This window comes from Aulonocara sp. 'chitande type north' Nkhata Bay, linkage group LG7 (genome assembly GCF_057382095.1).
Source record: "Aulonocara sp. 'chitande type north' Nkhata Bay isolate Kocher_YH1m ecotype deep benthic linkage group LG7, A_spYH_male_GT1.1, whole genome shotgun sequence".
Taxonomy (NCBI): Eukaryota; Metazoa; Chordata; class Actinopteri; order Cichliformes; family Cichlidae; genus Aulonocara; species Aulonocara sp. 'chitande type north' Nkhata Bay.
This window is the reverse complement of record NC_141350.1, coordinates 16,998,905-17,023,841: the sequence shown is the minus strand read 5'-3', so window position 1 is coordinate 17,023,841 and position 24,937 is coordinate 16,998,905. Positions and strand designations below refer to the sequence as shown.

At 45.5% G+C, this 24,937-nt stretch overlaps 1 protein-coding gene across 1 annotated transcript; it reads left to right on the top strand.

The window, feature by feature from the left end:
- Nucleotides 1-898: 898 nt before the first annotated feature.
- Nucleotides 899-24,891, top strand: LOC147324915 (filamin-C-like). The gene is made up of 46 exons (XM_086299085.1): nt 899-1,670; nt 3,955-4,203; nt 5,700-5,797; nt 6,965-7,115; nt 7,554-7,672; nt 9,141-9,218; nt 9,328-9,490; nt 9,579-9,779; nt 10,722-10,859; nt 11,025-11,151; nt 11,253-11,389; nt 11,495-11,688; nt 11,778-11,891; nt 11,991-12,134; nt 12,313-12,436; nt 12,710-12,870; nt 12,963-13,053; nt 13,181-13,350; nt 13,475-13,592; nt 13,679-13,941; nt 14,038-14,635; nt 14,803-14,976; nt 15,743-15,905; nt 16,063-16,391; nt 16,485-16,608; nt 16,776-16,932; nt 17,012-17,201; nt 17,298-17,321; nt 17,434-17,675; nt 17,778-17,877; nt 17,971-18,111; nt 18,236-18,364; nt 18,459-18,632; nt 18,753-18,917; nt 19,057-19,260; nt 19,342-19,494; nt 19,586-19,708; nt 19,822-20,070; nt 20,175-20,444; nt 20,549-20,686; nt 20,851-20,966; nt 21,832-21,964; nt 22,087-22,263; nt 22,372-22,590; nt 23,067-23,288; nt 24,218-24,891. The coding sequence occupies exons 1-46, from the start codon at nt 1,295-1,297 to the stop codon at nt 24,403-24,405; spliced, it is 8,118 nt and encodes a 2,705-aa protein (XP_086155211.1). The 5' UTR covers nt 899-1,294; the 3' UTR covers nt 24,406-24,891.
- Nucleotides 24,892-24,937: the final 46 nt, after the last annotated feature.

Sequence of the window (24,937 nt, the reverse complement as noted above, 5' to 3'; positions counted from 1 at the left end):
CATCTGCATGTGTCACAGTTATACTTACCTCCCACTACTTCATCAAGGCTGGTGCTGGCATCTGGTGTCACTGCCATGTCAGTGCTGAGTCACAGCACCACCACAATCCTTGAAGCCGCTGCAAGCCTGGTGTTTATTCTGACCTACTCATTTAGAATACAGATAATCAATTTTTCAGTGAGCTGATGCTGTCCACACACACACTCCCACTCTCTCTCTCACAAACACACTGTTCATCAGGTGCTGATATCGTGCTGTCACTGATCAGAGCTGGAGATGAAACTCTACTCATGTAGCCTGGATAACCTTGACCCACAAAGGGGTTGGCTTTTAAAATTTGAAATTTGAAAGCTGAGAGAGACAATAACTCAAAACCATCATCTCACGAGCTTTTCTGAGCTTTGCTTGCCTGCACACAGATGTATTTCACTCAGTGGTGGCAGATAGCAGTCAACCCCACGTAATGCAGCGACTTCATCTTCACCTCTGTGACCTCATCCTTTAAGATGTTTTGTCCCAGGCCACAATGAGGGACTTTCAGGATGTAAAGCCCTACTTTTCTGTATTTCTTAGAAAAAAAAAGAGCCATTGAGACACTCAGGGCACGTTTCATTTTCTTTTCTTAGTTCAGTGGTTCAGCCACTTGGACCCCGAGCTGCATAACACATTCACAACAATCGGCAAGCCCCAGCCGTCCCCCCCTCAACAGCCCAAATAGGAGCGCCTAAAAATAAGCAGCATGCCACAACTGTTGCGCTGCCTAATGTCTGACCAATCACTGGCCCATCTTCCCCGTAAACCGACTCCCGTTATCCGCGTGGATTAGCAAATAGACTATGATCACAGACGCTGGGTGACGTGGCCCGGGGGGTCCTTTATAAACCCATCTCTCTCCTCACCCGACTTTCAAGTTAAAACAGAGGGAACTCTTAACGGTGCTGTTCCAGCTCACCTGCCACGAAACTTGAAAAAGCGACATTCTTTCCCCCCGTGGGCCATATTAAAAGGGACGACTTATCAGGAGGGTGCCAATTAAAAAACAAAACAGACGACCAGCTGTCTTGCACGTTGTGATTCGGATCATTTAATCCATCACTGACACCAGAGGCTTCTTCGCACGTACATCCGAAAAATCTCTAAGCTGCTTTTTTTTGTGTGTAACTCATCCGAGTTTGAACTTTCCTCCGCGAGAGCGCGCTTGCCACCGAGCCGCTAAAGTTTTTTTTCTTTTTTTGCGCACAATTCAACACACAAGTGTCACCGAGGTATAAAAGTGGACGCGGAAAAAGCCATCATGATGAGCACCAACTACGGCGACGACCAGCTGCCCCCGCAGTACTACCAGGCCACTGATTTCGGGGAAGAGGAGGAGGACGAGATGCCCGCCACGGAGAAGGACTTGGCCGAGGACGCGCCGTGGAAGAAGATCCAGCAGAACACCTTCACCAGGTGGTGCAACGAGCACCTCAAGTGCGTTAACAAGACCGTCACCGACTTGCAGAAGGATTTTAGTGATGGGCTGAAGCTCATTTCGCTCTTGGAAGTTTTGAGCCAGAAGAAAATGTACAGAAAGCACCACAACAGACCCAACTTCCGTCAGATGAAACTGGAAAATGTTTCTGTGGCACTAGAGTTCCTGGACAGAGAGCATATCAAACTGGTCTCAATAGGTAAGCCAGCCTTGGGCTCTATTAGCTGTTTGGAAAGTTCACTGTTGTCCTAAAACCCTAACAGGCCACTATTACTTAGGAACAAGTTATGAAAAAGAAATTTATGTCGCCTAGATCCTAAAACATACAGAGGACCATGGCAAACACACTCTATTTTGGTATGTTATCAGGCCAGGTGTCAGTCAGCAATAACATGGCTTTTGCAGGCCCCTTGAAGGCAGTGCTGAGAGAGGTCACCAGCTCACTGGAAAATTATTGTGGAGGTGCCACTGAGGTCATTAACTTGTGCCTGGGCCAAAACCCGGCGCCTCAACACTGTTACTTTTGCTTACTCGCACTGCAGCAGTGTGGTAAATTACGGGCTGGAAATTCAGTAGGACTGCGCTAATGAGAATGACACACTTCATACATGCGGACAGCAGCTACACACACGGACACACAGGCAGCTGTCTCCGTCAGGTCAAGGTTCAGAAAGAACTCACAGAGGCTCTCTACTGATAGCCAATTTCTATCCAGAGCCATCAGCAACGTATGTGAGGTGAGGATTAACTGTGGTGGGATTTGAGGATCAGACAGTGCTGCAGAGAGCTGAAGGTACAATAAATTGTTGTGGATTTGTGGATGTTTTTGTCACGTCGACAGGGTCATAATAGAAAGACTTTTCTCCAGCAGAGTGAACAGAAAACCACCTCTTAAAGATATTTAACAAACAGGGAGGAGAATTTTAGGTCTAAATGAAAACTAAGATGACATATGGCTTCACCATACTGACAGTAGACAACCCTGTGTTTTATAAATGAGAGTATTTATTGCATTTCTGTGCTCTGGTGTCTAATGATCCTTGCCACACACTTGAGTGAAATTCCTGGCATATCTGAAGCTTTGGCCGTTGGACTGTGAAGGCCACAGCGTGTCCAAATGAAAGAGCACTACGGGTGTGCGCGATGACACCGGGGGAAAACACTCATCTCTCAAATCACAGGAGTTCTGTTCATCACAGGGAAGAACAGGCCGCAATCACAGGCATTACCTCAAAGTCTAGCAGAGTACATGTCCTGAATATTGTGTCTAGGAGTTAATATGGTTGTGTGTGTCTGGCACAGTTGTCGCAGCTGTACAGACACACTTTAGGTCAGACTGCTTTGACAGAAACAGGGCGTGATAATAACAGCCCTGGCATTTTGCTTCCTAGCACCATCTCCCTTCATGCAGTGCTATGGGGTTACTGCAGCCGTCTCGAGATAATGTCTCAGCCTCATTACAGTGACCCAGAGACACAAAGAAAAATATAAAATAACATAAAAAAACAAATCACCTCGGGCTTAGATGCTCATGTGTCACCATGTGTAACTAGATGCCATTTGATGGCTGTCTCTTTGACCACGCTGGTGCCGGACACAGCGGGATCAAAACCACACTGTGCCACATTGTGCCACCTGCTTCTGTCAGTCAGACAGCGACACATCAAACACTGCCTTCTGACAGGGGGGGGGGGGGGAGAGGGGGGTCGGGGGGTGCAGATCTATGAAAAGTTAGAAGAGTCTCAATAAAACGCTCTTGTGATAAACAACTGGCATCAGAGGCGCCTCGTTATTAAAGCCTCGGTGAATTAAGTGGGGTGTATCAAATGAGATTAGTCGATTACACATTAAAGTCCTGCCTCTCGTCGGAGGTTATTTGGCTTAAATGGCTGAAGTTCGAAAATTAGAGTGGATGTTATCGGGAGCTATTTGACAAACTTTCCCGTCATGAACTTCAGGAAATGAGCCGCACGCTAACTGTCAATGAATCTAATCTCCATCTATTTGATTTATCGCACTCTCGCGCAACAAGTTCAGGAGGTAATTGAAATCCAAGTGGTATTTATGCAGAGAGGGATCCGTTTCCACATATCCTCAGCTGTCACTATCTTCAGACTACCATTGTGACTGGATGACAGATTGTCAGGGGTCCTCAGCCAGACAGCTGTCTGAGAGAAAGGGACTTGGGGGTTGGGGTGAGTGGTGGGGGACAGGGAAGAGCATTAGATTCTTGTCTTCTCAGCAGTCAATCATCATTGTTTATATTTTTACCCAAAATAGCCTGGTCAACTCTGCAGAATGCCAGGGGAGCACTATGTGACAGATTACACTTATGCTTACATCTTACTATCCTAAAATCTATCTAGTATCTTATCAGGATGGCCCATAAGCATGAAAACAGAGATTGAAAGTTTATCGTGTTGATTTTTTTTAGCAAGTTCTAAATCCTCATGAACTCCGCTGTCACTGTTGTCCAACTACAGATAGCAAAGCCATTGTGGATGGGAATCTAAAGCTGATCCTGGGTCTTATCTGGACTCTCATCCTCCACTACTCCATCTCCATGCCCATGTGGGATGACGAGGACGACGAGGAGGCCAAAAAGCTGACCCCGAAGCAGCGCTTGTTGGGCTGGATACAGAACAAGGTGCCTCAGCTGCCAATCAACAATTTCAACCGTGACTGGCGGGATGGCAAAGCCCTGGGAGCTCTGGTTGACAACTGTGCCCCTGGTAAGAAGCTTGTAGTGGCATCGACTGACTCTACAGGTCAGGTCGTGCAAGCGCTGAGTCAGAATATGCACAGCGTCTGTTGACAGGCTTGTTGCGTGGCAGTTTTTCTTAGTGGAATTTGAGGTCGGGCATGTGCCCATTTGAAACGCTATCACTTCCTCAGGAGAATTCGTCTCCTCATTTAGAAATCGGGGCCTGGTTTCTCTTACTCTTTCTCTGTCTAACACTCACACACACACACACACAAACACGCATCTCGTTTCAGATTCAGACGTCAGCCAGTGTAATCTGTCTCTGGAGAACAGGTAGTGTCATGGGGTTGCAGAGAGGTTGCTGATGACCGGAGGATGTCCCCGCCAGCTGTCCCACAGTCACTGAAGCCTTCAACCTCACTGTATCAGGCCCTGAGGCCCAGGCCCAGCTTTAGTGTTTATAGCTTTGCTGCTACACAACACCCCCAAATTTGGGCATCATTCCTCCTCTTCTGTCAAGGGGGATGCTTGGCCCTGCATCAAAATGCAGAATAATCTGTCACAGGGAGGTGCCTAAGCCACAGATCCAAAGACCACAAGGCCGCAATGTGAATCTCTGCCAGTTAAGGCTTCTGTGTCCAGCAATGAACACTAGAGAACCCACTTCTAGCTGTGCTTTACAGAGCGAAAGGTGGAGGAGTAGCAAGAGAAGTGTACAACACCATGTTTAACTGTGTTTACATGAGCCATTGATCTGGGGAGACGCATCTTTCAAACACTGTGCTGCAACACTGACCATACAAGGTCCTGTCAGCGAAATACAGCAGGGTAGCTGATGAAACTAGCTCTGTTCTGAAAAACCAAAACACAGAGGCTCTGCTTCCACTTCACGTCCCAAAGTACAAGGAGCTGGTTCATTAGTTACCTTGACCTTGAACAACAGGATATCCTGTTTGACATGCAGTTAGCTACAGTTTCTGTTACTGTCCAGTTTTCATACAACTAAAGCATAGATGCTCTTTTCTCCTTTGGTGTTAAAATGGCCTTTACGGCATGGCTTAAAAGCATCAAGCGTAGCATGGTGGCAGGAACTCCCTGACATCTCTCACGTGACATTTTTATAAAGGTTTATTTTGCGTTGTGCTGAAAAAAACTTGCTTTTAGACACATGTAAACTCAACCCTGTTAATACAATAGTTCTTTGTCCATACTAATTGGATAATGGTATTCTGTGGTGTGCCTGCGTGGGCCTTTTGAGTGAGTGGCCACTCCATTGCCAACACTAATCCAATTTAGGCATTAGCGGCACAGAGCAGGCTAGCCACTGCGTCTGTCGAAGCTGTTTCTTTTGAACAGTCCTGAGAGATTGTAGAGCAGAAGTGCGGGTAAGGTCAGTCGCTGTTGTAGTTAGAGGTGTTGGAGAGATAGTAGTGACAACCCAAATGGCCCTATTATACCATGTGCAGTTTAACACCGCCTACGTCAGTCATTCCAGAGCTAAATTGCCTTTTTGTGTCCTGTCAGGTTTGTGTCCGGATTGGGCAGACTGGGACCCAAACAAGCCTGTGCAGAATGCCAGAGAAGCCATGCAACAGGCTGATGACTGGCTGGGTGTGCCACAGGTAAGATGCATGATAGACGCCAGTAACAAACTGCCTTTGAGTGTACTGCAGCTCAGCTGGGTGGGGCTGATCTCATGAAACAATGCAACATGAAAAGCAAGAGTGTTTCTTCAGTTTTCTGATTGGCAACTTAGCTATACTCATGGGACATAGGTTCAGAGAGAACAAACCAACTACTGGCAGATTAAACCGAAGCCTAATTTGCAAATGCAAACAGATCTCATACACATGGAAGGCAACACTGAAGTGGGGGGAAAAACAACAGAACTATAAAGAGACCAAAGTTTTTTCCAGGGAGATTATGCTGGAGGATGCCATGAAATATTTATTACCCAGCTCAGGTCTAATATTTCCATTTAGTTTATTGTAGCTCTTAGTAAGTGAGTGTGTAGGAGTTTCATTTTGTGAATTTGTGGAGGTGTGAGATTTCTTAACACCTTCCGAGCCAGCCTCTGAAACTGAGGTGTAAATATGCCTGCGTTCATCAGAATAACAATGTGAAGTGTGCGATATTTTCAGTCCCGTCTGTAAGACCCAGTCTCCGTATTGAAATGTGCACCGTGCGCGTTGTTTACTTGTTTGTCTAAGGCACAGGGTTAGTTACTCTCCATGAGGCTTAGCACTGGCCAGGGGCTGTATGTCATGGCGTTGCAGGGCTGGGGGCTGGATTCCATTGTGGTGTTGTTAAGGAGATGTGGGAGAGGTCTGGCTCAGAATAAATCCCCCCCTTGCTGGCTTATTGAGGGCAACAATCCTTAACCCTGCTGTCCTGAGGTTAAATATAACCAGTGTGGCGCAGGGCTTTGTGCCAGTGTGTGATAGACAGGCAAACAAGTGCTAAAGGGGTGGAGAGGAGCAGGGGTGAAGGGAATAAATAAGTTTTAATCCTCATTAAATCCCACTGCACTATACTTAATAAGGCAAATGTGTATAAAGAGTAACCCAAAACCCTTGTTGCAAAAAAGACAGTATGTTTAATTAAGACATAAATAAAGCCGTGCTGTCTTTTTATGGTCACAGCTGTCATCGTGGTCTTTGCTTAAAAGCGAAACCGTGTCGTCTGTAATTGAAAACAGTTTTTTAATGAACACCAAATTTTTCCCACAGAAAAGGTCAGCCAGTTTGTGTGACTAACCGCTTTAACGCTGGCCGATTTCTACGCTTCAGGTGATTGCCCCCGAGGAAATTGTCGACCCAGATGTGGACGAGCACTCGGTGATGACCTACCTGTCTCAGTTCCCTAAGGCAAAACTGAAGCCTGGAGCTCCTCTCAAGCCCAGACAGCTTTTTCCAAACAAGGCCAAAGCCTATGGACCAGGTGGGCATCCCAACATGAATGAATGAACAGCTCACAACAGTTCGTACAAGTACTATGACATGAATAATGAATGTTCACCTTCTCAGTCTTGAAAACAGTGATGCTAGGTACTGTTACTGTATAGATAATTTAGCAGTAACACAAGTGTGTTCCCTCAGGGAAACCTTTTAATACTTCTTTTTTGGTGGTGCATCACTTTGTTGCATTTGGTTGTCTGTAAGTGTTGCATTGCCCCAAGCTTTTGTGAAAGAAACTCATATTTTATCCGATTGCATTAAAAAATTTATTTTCTGTACTCTCACTGCATTTGCCTGCCTTGCACAGCAATGTAAGCTCAATGCTTTATATTAATTGGATAATTGTAATCTAGAGGGGCCTATTTGTTTGCTCTGATGAGAAAGAAAAAACATGCCTCGTGTTTCTATATTTATATCACAGGCATTGAGCCTCATGGAAACAAGGTACTGCAACCAGCTGTGTTCACTGTGGAAACTCTGGAAGCTGGCAGTGGTGAAGTCCTGGTCTACGTGGAGGATCCAGAGGGACACAAAGAGGAGGCGAGTCATACATGATACCCAAGGGTTGTTTGGCAAGCTCGTCAAGCTCAGAGCCCCAAATTCAAAATTTGATTAAAGGGCTGGAAAGATAGTTGGCATGCCCCCTTCATCATCCCTCCAGGAGGTATTTGAAGAGTCAGTGATAAAGCAGGCTCTGAAAATTACTAAGGACAAAAATCACATCCTTCATAACGAGTATGAGATGATGCCCTCAGGAAAAAGGTACAGGGTACCAAACTGTAGGTTTACATTTTCTTTAGTGCCATTATCAGTCAAATTATTGAATTATTAACCCTAATGCTAAATTTAGACCTCACTTTGTCAGCCCAGAAATGACCTAATCCAGGTGACACTGGGGCATTGGTTTGAAACCAAAAAAATGGGTGTTGTGTATGACTACTGCTGCGTCTCATCATAATGGACCAAAACAAAAGCTGCATCCCAGCAGAAAAACATAGATGGGAAATATTTTTAGTTTTCCGTGGAAGTTCTGTCACTTCTGTGAGATTTTTTCTACTGCTTGTCTGTATACAACTGTCAACATGCCAAAGCAAATTAGGAACGATGTTCCTGGTGTAGTTAGGTGAAACTGTCAAATGGAATAACACACGACAGCCAGTATTATACACACGTACGTGGAAATCACTAACAAGCATTAGCAGCAGGCAGTAAGCGTGATTAATCAAGGAGAAGTGTAAAGCCTGTCATGCCTCTCAGTTCTGGAAAGGCAAGATTTTCTAACTCTGTAGATGCCTAATCTGACTATAGACTGTATATAAAAGATGGGTGTAGCTACAGTGACTTCACCCATATCCTGTCCTGTCCTTGTCCCGTCTCCCTTCCCTCACTCCAGCCAGTGTCGCTAAGGGCTTGCTCATAGAGGGTTGTCTGAATGTTGAGGTTTCCACCTTACAATATAAAGCACTTTAAGGAAACTGTTGTGGTGTATATAAAATTGAACTGAATTGAATATGGACTCATAGCAGACAGAACAGTAGGTCGTAGGGGCAGGGAAAAATATTTTGTCTGGCAACTTTGTGTCGATAAAAAACTCGATATTTTATCAAATACATTTAAGTTCCCTGGAAATACAGTGAGCAAGAGGGCTCATCTCATACACCACCATCCTGAGATGATGCGAGCTGAGTAAACTTACATTGAATCAGCTCGAATGCACACAACAAACACTGGACACACTTAGCTTTAACCGTTATCCTAATCATCCATTGCAAAATACTAATAACTGCAATATGCTGAGTACCGTGGGTTGTATGGGTATTCCCACCTCTAGTAATCAGAAAGAGCGCTGGTTGAAGGCAGACACATTGGTGTCACTTTTCAGAAATTGAAGATATGGCCAGCTTTTATATACAGTTTATGAATATTACATTGTGACCATTGCAACAACACAAAAAAATTGGCTCATCTTTGACTAAATGTCTCTCACTTTGACTTTTTTGTTCTTCAGGCAAAAGTAAAACCCAACAATGACAAAAACAGAACCTACACTGTCACCTATGTTCCTAAAGTTGAGGGAGTTCACAAGGTGAGAGCCCACTGGCAATATTTATTATGTGTTTTAACTATAAACACGGTCACGACAGGATAAAACGGACTCTGTATTCAATTTGTCTTGTTTTTTCCTTCAACATTAGGTGAAAGTGTTGTTTGCAGGCCAGGACATTGACAAGAGCCCGTACACAGTGAATGTGGCAAAAGCTTTAGGGGACCCGAGCAAAGTCCAGGCCAGGGGACCAGGTCTGGAGCCCACAGGCAATGTGGCAAACAAACCCACATACTTTGACATCTACACAGCTGGTAAGCATGAAAAAAACACCCACTGCTTACTGAAATCATATAGAAAACAACAGTCCTCCAATAATCAATGGTTTTCTGGCAAACGTAGGTGCTGGTAATGGCGATGTCAGTGTGGTCATCGTCGATCCTCAAGGCAAAAAGGACACGGTGGAGCTCATCCTGGAAAACAAAGGGGACAGTGTTTTCCGTTGCACCTATCGTCCTGTTCTGGAGGGCCCTCACAAGATTCATGTGCTCTTCGCAGGCCAGGAGATCCCCAAGAGCCCTTTTACTGTCAACATCGCAGAGGGTGAGCCATCTGTCTGTGTTGTAAATTAGTGTCACACAAATCTGATTTCTTACCGTGCTGTAAGTGTCGCGGTGATCAATCCATCACAGTCTGCAGTCAACTTTATTTATCCTGGAAACAGCCACCCTGTAAAGTCCATAATCCTTCCTATTTGTCATTTCTAGCTCCAACTGTTGCTCCTCCCAAGGGAGCGCCACTGCCGATAACTCCTCAGTCAGTGCGCACCCCTCCTGGAGCGAAGGGTGCGACGGGGGCTCCTCCCCAAAAACCTGACCGTCCAAGTTAGTATTGTCTCATTGGAGGAGCTTGTGCCTCTTGCCTAGCCAGATTGACACAGTGCAATCCTGTGCGCCAGGCCCTGCAGATGCCCCTCTGTGCTTTCCTCTGAGTTTTTGGTGCCGTGGCTTTATGCCATGCTTGGTCGCCTGCTCTATCGTCCCGTGTCCTGAAGCTTGGTGATTTAGTCATGTTCAGAGAGAAAGAGAGAGAGAGAGAGAGAGAGAGAGGAAATGCAGTGTTGTACACATAGTTTGCAGTTTTTCCCAGTTAGAATTTCAGCCACTTCCTGCCTGTCTTTGCTCCTCTCTCTTAAAATATCTGTGCTTGTGCTGTCGACATGTTTGTTTTCATCATGGCTGCATTTGCCTCAGCCAATATTCCATTCAAAGCCTGCCCTCAACATTTCAGAGTGACTGACTGAAATGTTGCCGGATGCTTCCTTGATGCCCCGTAATGTGTCAATATTTTGTGCAGCACTGCACTGAAATTTGTGCTGCAGAAAGCATCATTCTCATTTACAGGTTCAGTCTGTCAACATTTGTGGAATCCCACTTCAACACTTCAATTGGAATTTGCTACTAACATTGCTGCAATCAGCTCTTGGCTACTCTGCTTTTTTTTGCTGCTGAATATTTTTCTCACACTTGTTGTTATTCCTTTCAGCCATAAACCCAAACGCTTGCAGAGCTACTGGCAGAGGGCTTCAGCCTACAGGTGTGAGAGTAAAGGAGGTTGCAGACTTCAAAGTTTTCACCAAGGGAGCCGGCAGCGGTGCACTGAGCGTCTCAGTCAAAGGACCAAGTGAGTCAGACAGCTCTGTTCTCTGCATCACTCCTCCTCGTGCATTTTTAGAATGATTTCCTTTGTTTGGGCCCTTTGTCTGCATTCACATACGCGTATGATACGGCACTAAACAACAAAACGAAATGCATAAAATGCGTCTGAGCTGATATTATTCCTTTTCAGCTGGAGCAGAGGAGCAAGTGAAAGTGCGAGATGTGGGGAACGGCGTGTATGAGTGTGAATATTACCCCCTTAAACCTGGTAAATACACAATCACCATCACCTGGGGAGGCCAGCCCATCCCACGCAGGTAGGGTCCTATTGTTGCCTTCAGCGATTCATTAATAATGCGCGATCACATTTGTGCCAGGTAATATTGTGTATACTTCTTTTTCTTCTTGTGTGCCGCAGCCCTTTCGAAGTTCAGGTGGGTGCGGAGGCAGGTTTTCAGAAGGTGAGGGCCTGGGGTCCTGGTCTGAAGACTGGCATGGTGGGAAAATCTGCTGACTTTGTGGTAGAGGCCATTGGCACTGAAGTTGGAACGCTGGGTAAGATGTGTGCAGGTTATGCAAGCTCTTATGAAAGAAAAGTAATACCATTCTTCAGTGCTTTAAATCTGAGCTTTATACGTGTGAATGCTTCATTTTTCTCAGGCTTCTCGATTGAAGGCCCATCACAAGCTAAAATTGAGTGTGATGATAAGGGCGATGGCTCCTGTGACGTACGCTACTGGCCCACCGAGCCCGGTGACTATGCTGTCCATGTCATTTGTGACGATGAAGACATCAAGGACAGCCCCTTCATGGCTCACATTCTGCCCGCAGCCAATGATGCTTTCCCTGAAAAGGTAATTCTAGCTGATATCACTTATAAACTGAGAAAGTACAAATCACATCGCCGAGATCTTCAACTGCATCCCAAATAATGTATTTCAAGGTGAAAGCTTATGGTCCAGGCCTGAAGCCGACTGGTGTCATTGTGAACAAACCGGCCGAATTCACTGTTGACGCCCGCATGGCTGGGAAGGGTCAACTCAAGATCTACGCACAGGTATGGCCTGGAATCCTTGTTTTGCATTCATAGGAGTGGGTCACTTATATTCATGTGGGGTGTACAAGCCAGACCTGACAAGATTTTGTATCCACTAAGGATGCTGAAGGCTCCACCATAGACATCAAGATCACTGACAGGGGAGATGGCACATTTCACTGTGTATACACTCCTGTCAAGCCCATTAAACACACCATCATCATCACCTGGGGCGAGGTCAATGTGCCCAGCAGCCCCTTCAGGGTAAGAGACTTGTAGATGTACACACACACACACGCGCGCACACATGACTTTATACCGCTCTCGAAATTAAGTCTATTTAATAGGATGATACTTCACCAGATATAGACAAAATAAGAGGACTGCAGTGGTTGTACTTCAATCAATTGCATCTGCTTCAAGTACACTGTGAATTCATTAGGTGCTGGTTGGAGAGGGTTCTCATCCAGACAGAGTCAAGGTCTATGGGCCCGGAGTAGAGAAGACGGGGCTCAAGGCTAACGAGCCAACATATTTCACTGTGGACTGCAGTGAGGCTGGGCAAGGTGAGCCTGAACAAGGAGATGATGTGGGTGGTTACAAAAACACTCCTAAGTTTAGTCGACCCTAAAGAAACTAGTGCTGCACCATGCAAATGTAAAAAAAATGTAGAGCACAGAAAGAGAAGAATAAGTGAATCTGTGAAGCTGAATTTATTTGAAATGGATGACAGTATTTTATAAATAAAGCCAGAGGAGTTGAGTGACTGCTTCAATATATTCACACGCTCAACTTTTAAATAACCTTTGTGAACTGTGCTCATTGTTATGCACCGTTAGGGGACATCAGCATTGGAATAAAATGCGCCCCGGGGGTGGTTGGGCCTGCCGAGGCTGACATCGACTTTGACATCATCAAGAATGACAATGACACCTTCACTGTCAAGTACACTCCACCCGGTCCAGGCCGATATACCATCATGGTGCTGTTTGCAGATCAGGTAAGAAAACAGTTTTTGCCTGAGCTGAGGGGGCCGGGCCGTAAAATTATCAGTAGTTTTCATTTTCATTACTTGGTAATTGTATTCCCCAGGAAATTCCAGTAAGTCCGTTCAAAGTGAAAGTGGATCCTTCCCACGATGCTGGAAAGGTGAGAGCAGAAGGGCCTGGCCTCAACAAGACAGGTGAGCTTTCGTGACATCTACACTGTATAGGTATTTACATTCGCAACCACTTCCGTTACATTGCTTTAATGCTCTAGCTTTGATACAAAGTAATAGAACAATTTGACAAGACGTATGTGCGTTTCAGGTGTGGAGGTGGGCACTCCAACCCACTTCAATATCTACACAAAGGGAGCTGGCAAGGCCAAGCCTGAGGTGCATTTTTCTGCGTCAGGCCCAGGAGAGGCAGTTCGTGACTTTGAGATCATCGATAACCACGATTACTCCTACACTGTCAAGTACACGGCTCTTCAACAGGTACAGCGGACCTCTGCTCGATGTCCAGTTAGATTAGAAAAGGAATTATTCACAGTAGTGCCATGCATTATTAAATACTCATTCTTCTTCTGGTGTTTTTTAAATTTTTTTATTTATTTTTTAGGGCAACATGACAATATCCGTGACTCACGGAGGAGATCCCATTCCCAAGAGCCCTTTCCACATCACAGTGTCGCCAGCTATGGATATTGGAAAAGTGAAAGTGGAGGGATTAGATACCAGTAAGTTATAACCCATCACACATCTATAGTCCAGTTAACTGTATAATTACATGTTTTATGTAAATTTCTTGTGCTCTTTCATGCAGAAGTGGAGGTTGGAAAGGATCAGGAGTTCACAGTTAACACAAAGGACGCTGGTGGGCAGGGCAACGTAGGTGTGAAGATGACCTCGCCCTCTGGCCGACCAATCCCGTGCAAGCTGGAATCAGACAAAGCCAAAGGCGTTCACAGTGTGAAGTATATTCCCCCAGAAGAGGGGCAGTACAAGGTTGATGTCAGCTATGATGGGAACCCTGTGATGGGAAGCCCTTTTGGGGTTGAAGCAGTAATGCCTGCTGATCCATCAAAGGTAAAAGATCATGAAAATTGTATAGATTTCTGCACTATGTATGAAGACATGTTTCTCTACCATCTCCCGCAAACTAACTTGACTGTTGCATCACAGGTGCGAGCCTTCGGCCCAGGTCTGAAGGGAGGGGTTGTGGGTAAACCAGCTCCATTCACTATTGACACAAAAGGAGCTGGTGCAGGTGGGCTCGGCCTCACGGTGGAAGGTCCCTGCGAGGCAAAAATTGAGTGCCAAGACAACGGTGACGGCACATGCTCAGTCGCATACCTGCCCACTGAGCCCGGCGAGTACGCCATCAACATCCTGTTTGCAGAGCAGCACATTCCAGGCTCTCCCTTCAAAGCTGCAGTCCGCCCAGCCTTTGACCCCAGCAAGGTGACGGCTAGTGGGCCCGGTCTAGAGAGGGCCAAGGCGGGTGAACCAGCGACCTTTACTGTGGACTGTACCAGAGCAGGCGACGGCGAGCTCACTATCGAGATTGTGTCAGAGACTGGGGTTAAGGCGGAAGTGCACATCCAGAAAACGGCTGAAGGCACCTTTTCTGTCACATACATCCCACCCTTCCACGGCACACACACCATCACGATCAAGTACGGCGGAAACGTGATTCCCCACTTTCCAAAGGTCCTGCAGGTCGAGCCCTCTGTTGACACCACGGGTGTTCACGTCTACGGGCCTGGAGTGGAGCCCAGAGGTACACATGACAAAATCACCTCAAAATAAATCACTGCATTACATTATAGACATAAAGGTTTGTTTTATTGGTCGTTACCGCCTTAACATATATGCCAACTGCCCAGAAATAAGTATTAGTAAAGATATCTAATATCTCAGCACCTGAAGGCCTATTTTCTTCTCTAGGTGTTCTCAGAGAAGTCACAACCCACTTCATTGTGGATGCGCGCGCCCTCAACAAGGTTGGAGGAAATCACGTGAAGGTTGACATTATCAACCCCTCTGGCACCAATACAGACACCTACATTACTGACAAGGGAGACGGCACCTACAGAGTGGAATATACGGCGTTCGAGGATGGTAGGAGCAGTCATTATGTTAGATCATACATAAACTGTGGTGAAAAATGTCCAGATTTGACCCGATGCAGATAAATGGAGGATTTTACATGGACAGGGCATGTGAAAGAGTTCATACAGACAGAAAAAAATCGCTAACAGTTGCTTGCATTGGGCGCCATTTGGGAATAAAGCTAAAGAGATGGAAAAGAAAGAGCGAGTGAGAGAGAGAGGGGGGTATAAATACAGAATGATGCAGTGGTGCAATGATGTGAGGGGCAGAGAGCAGGGAAGCAGAGAGTCAGACAGGCTCTGTTTTATAAATAGTGCGCACAGAAGCTCTTAACCAGGTATGTATGTGTGCTGAAGGCTGCCTGCACACAGCAGTACAGCAGGGGAATGACAGGGGATATTAATAGAGACCTATAGCACAAAGCAAAGATATCACAGAGCACTTCTCTACCACCAGACATGCTCTAATATCACAGCAGTGTGGCTGGGAATCTGGTGTGTAGGCCTACTGAGAGGGCTCTGTCAGAAAAATGTTGTAACAGAATAATGAATAGGGAACAGATGTAACGCCTTGTACATTCACCCGAGCGTCTGCGCTTTTGATAGTGTCTTTTATAAATAAACAGATGTTTACCTACCTAAAAGGGAATTTGTCTGGCCCATAATTTAAGAAGCAGTAACAGAATATATATATATATATATATTCTTGTGTTAAAAACAAGCAGACACAGAGGTTTGGCGTCAGACCTGTAAGTGATGTATTCGTTTGTGTGTAGGGATGCATCTGATTGAAGTGCTGTATAATGACGCGCCGGTGCCTAAGAGTCCCTTCAGAGTGTCTGTGGTGGAGGGATGTGATCCAACCCGGGTCCGTGCCTTTGGACCGGGTCTGGAGGGAGGAATAACCAACAAACCAAACTGTTTCACCGTGGAGACCAGGTACTGCTGAACCACATATAAGACAAAAGAATATAAAGAATATTTGCATGTTCTTTAAAATGTTTTTCTTTTTCTGTATTTTGTGGATAAAACACAGAGAGAGAGTATATTAGAACCCCAGTGTGAACATTTTTTAAATTGTCTGCTTCTGTCACAGGGGTGCTGGTACAGGAGGCTTGGGTCTGACCATCGAAGGAGCCTCAGAGGCAAAAATATCCTGCAAGGACAACAAAGATGGCAGCTGCAGTGTGGAGTATGTGCCCTTCACTCCTGGAGACTACGATGTGAATATTAACTACGGAGGTCACCCGATCCCCGGCAGTCCGTTCCGTGTGCCAGTTAAGGATCCCGTGGATCCCAGCAAAGTAAAGTGCTCAGGTCCAGGTCTGGGCGCTGGAGTGAGAGCCCATGTTCCTCAGACTTTCACTGTGGATTGCACCAAGGCTGGACAGGCCCCACTGGATGTCAAACTCTATGGCCCAACAGGTGTGAATGGGCTCTATTAATAAGAAAAACTGTCATTAATGCACCAAGTGAGTGACAAATAGCAGTAATTATGTGGCATGTCTTTATTTCTAGGGACCGTGGAGCCTGTTGGTGTGAAGAATAACGGTGATGGAACCCACACAGTTCACTACACTCCAGCCCAGGATGGCCCGTACACTGTAGCAGTCAAATATGCTGACCAGGAAGTCCCACACAGGTAGAGTCTGAGTATAAGAGTAATCCAGGCAATTTGTTTTGATGTCTTGTTTAAATCTCTGCTCTTTGTGTCTGGATTTAGAAGCGCTAAACACATTTTTGTGTCCCATTTCTACCTTTTTGTCACACTGAAAATGTAATTATATTTGCTACTGGCCTCGCCAACAGTCCATTCAAGGTAATGTCTCAGCCTGGGCACGACGCCAGTAAAGTACGTGCCAGTGGCCCTGGTCTCGACACCAAAGGTGTGCCCGCTAGCTTGCCTGTTGAGTTCACCATTGATGCTCGTGACGCTGGAGAGGGACTGCTCACTGTGCAGATTCTGGTAGGTTTTCCTTCCTATTACACAGTATTTTCTAAACAATAAGACACTATGTAAAATAACATGAAATGTCTGGTCACAGGACCCAGAGGGAAAGCCAAAGAATGCAACCATCCAGGACAACAGGGATGGCACATACACGGTCTCCTATGTGCCTGACTCTACTGGCCCCTACACTATCACCATTAAATATGGAGGAGATGAGATCCCTTACTCCCCATACCGTATCCAGTCTCTGCCCACAGGAGATGCCAGCAAATGTCGCGTCACAGGTAGGAAAATACTTATGATAAATAACAATATTATCAGCAATTTTAATTTAATGTTCATGTTTTTTTAACCATCATGCTCTTTTTTTATTTCCGCAGTTTCTATTGGAGGACACGGCGTGTGTGAGTATCCAAAGCTTTGCTTTTATATCTGCACTGCACTGCTGGAAGACTTTACAGGAATCAATGCAGCACATTTTACCACTTATCCTTCTTTCCTCTCTGTCCTTAACAGCAAGTCTGCAAAAGCTGCAGACCTCTGAGGATACAGTTATAACAGTGGATGCCAAGGCTGCTGGGAAAGGCAAGGTGACCTGCAAGGTTCTGACCCCACAGGGGATGGAGGTGGACATGGATGTGGTGGAAAACCACGATGGCACCTTTGACATTTACTATACAGCACCTGAACCTGGGAAATATGTAATTACCATCCGCTTTGGGGGACAAAACATCCCTAAAAGCCCCTTCCATGTGATGGTGAGTAAAGGATTATTCGCTAGCTGCCACAGTTCTGTGTGCTTTTAAACTGACATTCAGTTGAATGAAACCAACAGTTCATTTTTTCTTGCTCCTTGACAGGCCACAAATGAGCCAGTCGTTCCCCGGGATACTGTGGATCCTCTCTTCCGTCCCGTTAACTTTCTCGTCCCCTTCACACCACAGCAAGGCGAAATCACAGGTGTGACAAACACACACAAAAAGTCTGCACACACATGCCCACAAAATATCTTATTTTTTAGGTCACTGACATTTAACCGTCTTGCCTCTGCAGGTGAAGTGCGGATGCCTTCTGGCAAGACTGCTCGCCCACACATCACTGACAATAAGGATGGCACAATCACTATTAAGTACCAGCCCACGGAGAAAGGCCTGCACGAAATGGACATCAAATATGATGGAAACCACATACCAGGTCAGCAGCACACCATGTTGGATGGATGGATCGGAATTTAGTGCTATTGATTAATTTTGCTCCAGATTTAAAAATATAAAATGCAGTATTAATCACTGGTTGCTGATGGTTATGCACTCTTTAGGAAGCCCTCTGCAGTTCTTTGTGGATGCAGTGAACAGTGGAGTGGTGACTGCTTATGGCCCAGGTCTGAGTTATGGCATGGTCAACAAGGCTGCCACTTTCACAGTGGTCACGAAGAATGCAGGAGAAGGTAGCAGAACATACGCTTTTTTTTTAGTGATATTTATGAGACAACTGAAAAGAAAAAATACATAGCGGAAGTTTTTTTTTTGTGTCCCTTTCAGGTGGTCTGTCGCTAGCAGTGGAGGGCCCCTCCAAGGCTGAGATCACCTGCAAGGACAACAAAGACGGCACCTGCACTGTGTCCTACCTGCCCACAGCACCTGGAGACTACAATATCATTGTCAAATTTGACAACAAGCACATTCCTGGCAGTCCCTTTACTGCCAAGATCACTGGTAAGGAAGTACATTATAATATGTATACACTATACACATAGATGTATATATTGAATCTTTAAACTATTACTTGCATTTATGGCTCGACAAAGATCTAAATCATCTCTTTTTTTAATTAAGGGGATGACTCCATAACCAGAACATCCCAGCTGAATGTCGGCACAGCGGCCGATGTGTCCCTAAAGATCGCAGAAACTGATCTGAGCTCTCTGACTGCCAGTATCAGAGCCCCATCTGGCAACGAAGAGCCGTGCCTACTTAAGAGACTGCCCAACAGACACCTCGGTGGGATATTAATTTTCCTGTTACACAAAGACTAAGAAGAGTAGAAGATTGATAAGATTCACCTGACGGATTTAGGCTTTTTTTCCCAGGTTGGTCGCATTGAATTTCTTTCCTCTGACCCTTCTTTTTATGCCCACAGGCATCTCTTTCACTCCTAAGGAGGTTGGTGAGCATGAAGTGAGCGTTAGGAAGAATGGCATGCATGTGGCCAACAGTCCTTTCAAAATCATGGTTGGCCAGTCAGAGATTGGTGAGGCCAGCAGGGTGAAGGCTTTCGGTAAAGGCCTGGTGGAGGCACACACTTTTGAAATGGCTGAATTCTTTGTGGATACTAGGAATGCAGGTATGCTTTTTAAATGGTACATGACACACAGACATAGTTTTACAAAAAAGAAGCAAATAAACAGTCAAATCTGTTGCCTAGGTTACGGAGGTCTGGCACTGTCAATTGAGGGTCCGAGCAAAGTGGACATCAACTGTGAAGATGTGGAGGATGGGACTTGCAGGGTGACCTACTGCCCAACAGAGCCTGGAAGTTACACTGTTAACATCAAGTTTGCAGAAAAGCACATCCCAGGTTAGAATCTTTTACTTTGGGAAAAAAAGAGGATTTTTTTTATCTTAAAATGAATTAAATCTGCATATGTGTGTGTGCGTGTTCTTTCCAGGAAGTCCTTTCACAGTGAAGGTGACCGGAGAGGGAAGGATCAAGGAGAGTATTACTAGGAAGAGACAGGCCTCATCCATTGCGTCAGTGGGAAGCACATGCGGTCTTAACCTTAAGATCCCAGGTGAGCACAGTTAGAAATGGTTAGAGAGCAGAGGAACAACGGGGAGCGATTTTAAATAAATGAAGCTACGGTATTTTTACATTTATACTCTCACTGCTTCTTCCTTGCTCTAGGAAACTGGTTCCAGATGGTTTCAGCTCAGGAGAGGCTAACGAGGACATTCACTCGCAGCAGCCACACTTACACCCGCACCGAACGCACAGAGATCAGCAAAATCCGCGGTGGAGAGACCAAGAGGGAAGTACGAGTGGAGGAGAGCACTCAGGTGGGAGGAAGAGGAAGCCCATTCAGAGATGTTTTTGGAGACTTTCTAGGCAGAGAGAGTCTCAGCAGCTTCGCCGGCATCACTGCCAGACCTGAGGGTGAGTCTAGCTCTGAATCCAGCTTTAGCTGCCTGCTAAATCACCGATGTACTCTATGCCTATTATATATATCCTGGATTGTTTCTGATCTGACGTTTTACCAGTTGAGAGTGGTTCCCAGGCCATGACAGCTCAGGTGACCAGCCCCAGTGGGAAAACAGTGGACGCCGACATCGTGGATGGAGGCAGCAGCACCTACAGTGTGCGCTTCATCCCTCAGGAAATCGGACCCCACACAGTCAACGTCAAGTACAGAGGCCAGCACGTCCCCGGTAGCCCCTTCCAGTTCACCGTGGGTCCCATGGGGGAGGGTGGAGCACACAAGGTCCGCGCAGGCGGTCCCGGGCTGGAGAGAGGCGTTGCTGGAGCGCCTTGTGAGTTTCCTGTTTGTAAACAGCCATGCTGTTAACGGGAATGACTGTGTTTTGACATTCTTCTTCCTTAAGATTAACATTCTCCTTTACTTTATCATCTTTAGCTGAATTTAGTATCTGGACCAGAGAGGCAGGTGCTGGTGGCCTGTCCATTGCCGTGGAGGGGCCCAGCAAGGCTGAAATCTCATTTGAGGACAGAAAAGATGGTTCCTGCGGTGTCTCCTATATAGTGAAAGAACCAGGTAGAACTTCTATCACACACAGCCGTGGTATTTTCCTCATGCATGTTTTAGCAGTGCGACTCGTGTGTGTGTTTGTTTCTGAGCTGCTAAGCTTTTCAGTAATTCCTGTGAGCCTCCTCCACTTCATTTGATGGTGGAAGTAAATAACCTGTCTGCCTCCCCAGGTGACTACGAGGTGTCAATCAAGTTCAACAACGAGCACATCCCTGACAGCCCCTTCATCGTTCCGATTGCTACACTGTCAGACGAGGCCCGCAGGCTCACTGTCACAAGCCTTCAGGTTAGCTCTCGCACACATATGCACACTTCCACACACACATACGCAGCTGTCAATAGTCACATTAATTATTTGTCTCAGCAGCTATCACAGACAAAATAGATACGCAATCACAGAATATCAAGGTAGAATAGCAGATGGCATGTGACATAATGTGCGATTGGTTGCAGATCTTTCTAAAAGCACTTTGCCCTTGAAGTGTAATTGAATGCCAGCGCTGGAGCAGTACCCATGAATATAATACTGCGATGCTGGCCAGTGATGAAGGGCTGGATTAACTGTCCCTCTGTAATGTGGGGCATCACAAGCTGTGCTATGTGAGCACTCAGTTGCTCTGCTGTGATTGTGTTTCCGTCTGAGCGAAAGCAAGAAAGCAAATTATGAGCTGAAGATAAAGATACCTCTGACAGCTCACGATATCGGTGTCAGTGGCAGACAGATGTTGTTTTATTTGCTTTCATAGTCTCCGTAACAGCTGCCAACGATGCTAAAACCATGTATTTTTAGTTAACTGAAATGCCACTTCAGAGCACTTTTTCTCGCACTAGAAAATGAAAAAGGCAGGTAAAGTGCAACAGCAGCATTTAAAATGTCACGCTATCTCTGTCTGCTAGGACCTCTTGTCCATCTGTGGGGCAAAAAACGCTAAACGCCTCGCTGTAGTCTTTGACCTTTTCTGCCTCTCACACGCAAATGCTCTATCTATTCTCGTTCAGGCATGATGAGTCACACACATTGTGTCCCTAAATGTGTGGGCCGCACGCACACACACACACACACACACACACACACACACACACACACACACACACACACACACACACACACACACACATTTTGTGATCCTATTATTACCTGTCTTTTGCAGGAGAAAGACTTGAAGGTGAACCAAGAGGCATCTTTCATGGTGCAGCGCAACAGCGCCCGAGGTGTGGTTGATGCCAAAGTCCACACCCCCTCTGGCTCTTCTGAGGAATGCTATGTCACCGAGCTTGACAGCGGTATGCACCACCCTCAGCTTTTAGCATTAAGTAGGCTGCACAACAGAGATAACTCAGGTTTTTTCATTTCAACGCGTCATCTGTGAGCATAAGAGCAGAAATGTCTCCTCTTGTGTTTTTAGACAAGAGTGCAATCCGCTTCATTCCACGAGAGAACGGAGTTCACTCCATAGATGTCAAGTTCAATGGATGCCACATTCCTGGGAGCCCATTCAAAGTGCGAGTGGGAGATCCAGGGCTTATTGGAGACCCTGGCATGGTGACTGCACATGGCCCTGGACTGCAAGGGGGAACCACAGGTGCATTTCACTGCCATTCACCACCATGTGCTCCTGCTATTGTTAATATTCTTGCACAATTGCAACAAGGGGGAAGCCCTTCAAACATCTGCATCTTTCTTCTCACAGGTGTACCCTCAGAGTTTGTGGTCAAAACCTGTAACGCAGGCTCCGGCACTCTGTCGGTCAACATCGACGGGCCGTCCAAGGTCAAGATGGACTGTCGGGAGTGTCCTGAAGGCTATAAGATCACCTATACACCCATGGCACCCGGCAACTATCTCATCACCATTAAATACGGCGGGCCACAGCACATAGTGGGCAGCCCTTTCAAAGCCAAAATAACAGGTGTGCTTGACAGTATATATCTGCATGATAGGTCTTCGATTGAGAGATAAGTGCATCTCTGAAAAGTGCAGAAGTAATGAAAATGTCACGTCTTCCACGTGTGTGCTTCTCCGTGTTCATCTTAGATAAAAGCTGTTTTTCTCTTGCACTGCAGCAATATATTCCTGTCACTGGCTGACGGAAAAAAAACATTCCCATTTTTTTTTATTAGTGTTACGTAAAAATGCTTTCAAGTTTGAAAACAACTCCCAAGAGTCCCTGAAAGTTCACTTTATTTGAAAGTGGTATAAAATCTTTTCCAATTTGGGCTTCCTTGAATGTTTCCGTTGAGGAAAAACTCTCCCTATAAACAGCAGCTTTTCCTCCCTCATATCTTTGTCAATACCCAGTGTGTTATGTAATGTCTGGATTAAGCCATGATGGCTGGAGATAACTTTTTTTTTCTCTTTCTCTTTCTCTTTTTCTCTCTCCCGCAGGCCCGAGGCTTTCTGGGGGACACAGCCTCCACGAGACCTCCTCCGTCTTGGTCGAAACGGTTACCAAAACATCCAAAGTGGGTGGTGCTTACAGCTCCTCCTCTTCTACCACCTCATCCAAAATGACGTCAGATGCTAGCAAGGTGGTTTGTCGTGGAACAGGGCTGTCCAAGGCTTTGGTTGGGCAGAAAAACAATTTTACTGTCGACTGCAGCACAGCAGGTGAGGCGATAGAGATCGAACATATTTTGCGTGAATACAGAAAAAAAGCAGGATTTGAGCACTGGTATATACAGACACCAAAGTGAGGTTTATTAAATGATTCACACTGTAACCGTATGTTAACACGTAGTTTTAAGCTGCTATGACCTCAGTAATCTCAGGTTTTTTATGCAGTGAATGAGTGGGATCTGGATTTACATATTTCACAATATAAAAGTCCAAATTTAGTTTCAATTCCCCAAAACAGTTGCCTCAAGGTGTTTTATATTTTAAGGTGAAAACCCAACAATCAGGTCACCTGCCTATGAGCAAGCACTTGGTGACAGTGGGAAGGAAAAACTGCCTTTTAACAGGAAGAAACCTTCGGCAGAACCAGGCTCAGAGAGGGGCATCCATATGCTGTGACCGGCTGCTAGTGAAGGGAGGAAGAAAAGACAAAAGACAAACTGTGGAAGAGAGTCAGGGATTAATACATTAATAAATCATCATAAAAACCTAAAATTCTGATACAATCAAAGCTCTCTATATTTTTTTACACTACCTCCCTCACTTATTTCGGGCTCAACCAAATAATTTGTTAACATCATCATCATAGATGGCTGGTAAATGTTAAATTGCTCATTTTCCTTCGGCAGACAGCTGCAAACTTAGTGTAATATTCGAATATTTAATGCTACGCAAGAAACATAAAGTCTAATTTCCTGAAAAGAGTATAAAAATGTATAAAAAACACAAGACAATGTGATCACAGAGGTCACGATGAACTGCAGAAACGAGGAATATTTCTCTGTTACTTTGTCATTTTAGGAAACCTCTCTGACATCATACATTTTCTTTTCATTGGCTGAATAAAAGAATATTTAAACTTGCACAACCACCAGCTTTTGTAGACCACTATCATTAAATCTCCCTCTTGCCGCTCCATCCAGGTACCAACATGCTGATGGTGGGCGTGCACGGACCCCATGCTCCCTGTGAGGAGGTCTACGTCAAGCACATGGGCAACAAGCTCTATAACGTCACCTATACCGTGAAGGACAAGGGCAGTTACACCGTCATTGTTAAATGGGGCGACGATAACGTGCCAGGAAGCCCGTACAAAGTGGCTGTACCATAAAAACAACAGCAACAGTGACAAAAAGACTCCATCCCTTTTGACCCTCCACGCTTTCCTCCTCATGTGCATGCATCATTCAGTGCTTCATTTCCGGCACCGCTGTTTGCTCTTCAGCAGGGATCACAATCTACTAAACATGCAAGAAAACCTGCAAGGACATTTGCTTACAGAATTACTGATGGCAGAGAAGCTATTGTGCCAAATTATTGTTTAAACTTCAGATGATGTGTGCGTGTACACTCACAGGTATGCATCCACATTCAGACGGGTGTGGGGGCAGCACTGTGGTTCAGAAGTCCTTGAGCGACCCCCAAATGGCACAAGTACACGAATGTTAAACAGATGCTAGAGTAACAGTGTTTAGAGTGTGATACAGTATGGTTTTGTATGATTTAAGAATGACAAAATTGACTTTTTTTTGTTATATTAACCTTTTTTTTTTGGTAAGTCTTTGCAGACCTAATAAAGATTTAATTGCTAACTTTCCAGATGAAAATGATTTGGTTTATTTGATTTCACGCTGTGCTGGCAG

Excerpts from the sequence above, each read along its gene's own strand:
- LOC147324915 (XM_086299085.1), top strand. The coding sequence starts at position 1,295 with ATGATGAGCACCAACTACGGCGACGACCAGCTGCCCCCGCAGTACTAC. Across the intron at positions 12,437-12,709 it reads CTGCAGTGAGGCTGGGCAAG|GGGACATCAGCATTGGAATA; the intron begins GTGAGCCTGAAC and ends ATGCACCGTTAG. Across the intron at positions 13,942-14,037 it reads TGCCTGCTGATCCATCAAAG|GTGCGAGCCTTCGGCCCAGG; the intron begins GTAAAAGATCAT and ends GTTGCATCACAG.